The sequence below is a fragment of the Meleagris gallopavo genome, unplaced genomic scaffold (assembly GCF_000146605.3).
Source record: "Meleagris gallopavo isolate NT-WF06-2002-E0010 breed Aviagen turkey brand Nicholas breeding stock unplaced genomic scaffold, Turkey_5.1 ChrUn_random_7180001950296, whole genome shotgun sequence".
In the NCBI taxonomy this organism is placed as follows: Eukaryota; Metazoa; Chordata; class Aves; order Galliformes; family Phasianidae; genus Meleagris; species Meleagris gallopavo.
The window spans coordinates 3,303-4,754 of NW_011211656.1; the positions used below are offsets into that span (position 1 = coordinate 3,303).

Here is a 1,452-nt window from a genome sequence, read left to right on the forward strand (position 1 = left end):
TGATCACCACTTGAGCTGAGGCATTGGTCTCACCAGTGCAATTCTGCCCTATGAATCTTTGAGCCTTTAATCACAGCACTTCAAAGAATCCTTCATTAGAGAATGGTCACATCGTATGTCTGGAAACACAAAGGTAGCACTGTAGGAAACCAAAAAACCAGCCCACATAACGAGAAGGGATAGCTTGCAATCAAGGTTAACTAGTCAGAAAACTATGGCCTGTATCAGCTGTGCCTGTGGACCTACAGCGATGAAGACCAATATAAAAGGCAGTCCAGTTCCCATCTTTACCATTCATTTCTCTTGCCTTCTCCTTGTTGGGAACCAGGTAAGTGTGAAGCCCTCTCTTCTCCTCTTAAATGAATAGAAATGTTATCAGATAGTGGATCTCCATGCTATGAGAGACCATGGATGAGATAACATCTGCTCAGAGAGTGCTTGGGACACAGCTTACATGGCTTTAGATTGATGCATTCAAACAGAGTCTCTCTGGGTCAGACAACTCACTGTAGGGTCCTGGCATTATGAAAGGATCTGACCTCCTTTCTCAGCCTTCTCCTCCATCCTGAGTCGTTGCCTTGTCTCCTTTGTGAGAGGCTATCCAGGCTGTCTCTCACATATCCTTGTTCTCTTCTTCATTCTAGCCGTCTTTCCCAGTCCCAAGACATGTCCTGCTACACCCAGTGTGTGCCATGCCGGCCCTGTGGCCCAACCCCTCTGGCCAGCAGCTGCAATGAGCCCTGTGTCAGGCAGTGCCAGAACTCCACCATCGTCATCCAGCCCTCTCCCGTGGTGGTGACCCTGCCCGGACCCATCCTCAGCTCCTTCCCGCAGAACACCGTTGTGGGCTCCTCCACCTCCGCTGCTGTTGGCAGCATCCTCAGCTCTGAGGGCGTGCCCATCACCTCGGGGGGCTTTGACTTGTCCGGCTTGGGCAGCTGCTACTGTGGCAGGAGGTGCCCACCCTGCTAAAGCTGCTGGCCGTGGTCCGGGAGAAATTTGTCCATGAACCACGAACAGGATGCTGCATCAAGAAGGAATCTTTAAGCCACTGCTTTCTGAATTCCAGACCCCACTCGGATACTCTAGGAAATGCTGAAAGCAAGTGGCAATCTGGTGTTTTCTGAAAACATGGCTCGTGTCTCTTTTTGTTTCCTCTACCTAACCTGTGGAGATACTTCTCTGTTGCCAGAAGAATGGGAGGTTGTGACACACTGCAGAGGCTGCTCTCTTGGGCACTGTCTGTTGCAGAACAAGATCTCTCTGTCTATGACAGAACAGGGGACTATTAGCCTTTGCCTTGCAATGTTTCTGCCCACAGCTAAGACCAGTAGTTATTTAAAGCCAGAACACCACCACTGCTCAGCTTATGGAAAAAGATACAATTGTGTGGAATGGCGTGGGTATAAGCCACATTGCTGTCTCGTAGAAACAGGGCTCCTCCTGTTCTCA

At 49.9% G+C, this 1,452-nt stretch overlaps 1 protein-coding gene across 1 annotated transcript; it reads left to right on the forward strand.

Annotated features, from left to right (window-relative positions):
• Positions 1-666: 666 nt before the first annotated feature.
• LOC116217772 (feather keratin Cos1-1/Cos1-3/Cos2-1-like) lies at positions 667-1,117 on the forward strand. Its single transcript, XM_031557705.1, has one exon. The coding sequence runs from the start codon at positions 667-669 to the stop codon at positions 970-972; it is 306 nt and encodes a 101-aa protein (XP_031413565.1). The 3' UTR covers positions 973-1,117.
• The last annotated feature ends 335 nt before the right edge of the window (positions 1,118-1,452 follow it).

What these genes read in the sequence shown, in the direction of transcription:
- LOC116217772 (XM_031557705.1), top strand. Translation starts at nt 667, where the DNA reads ATGTCCTGCTACACCCAGTGTGTGCCATGCCGGCCCTGTGGCCCAACC.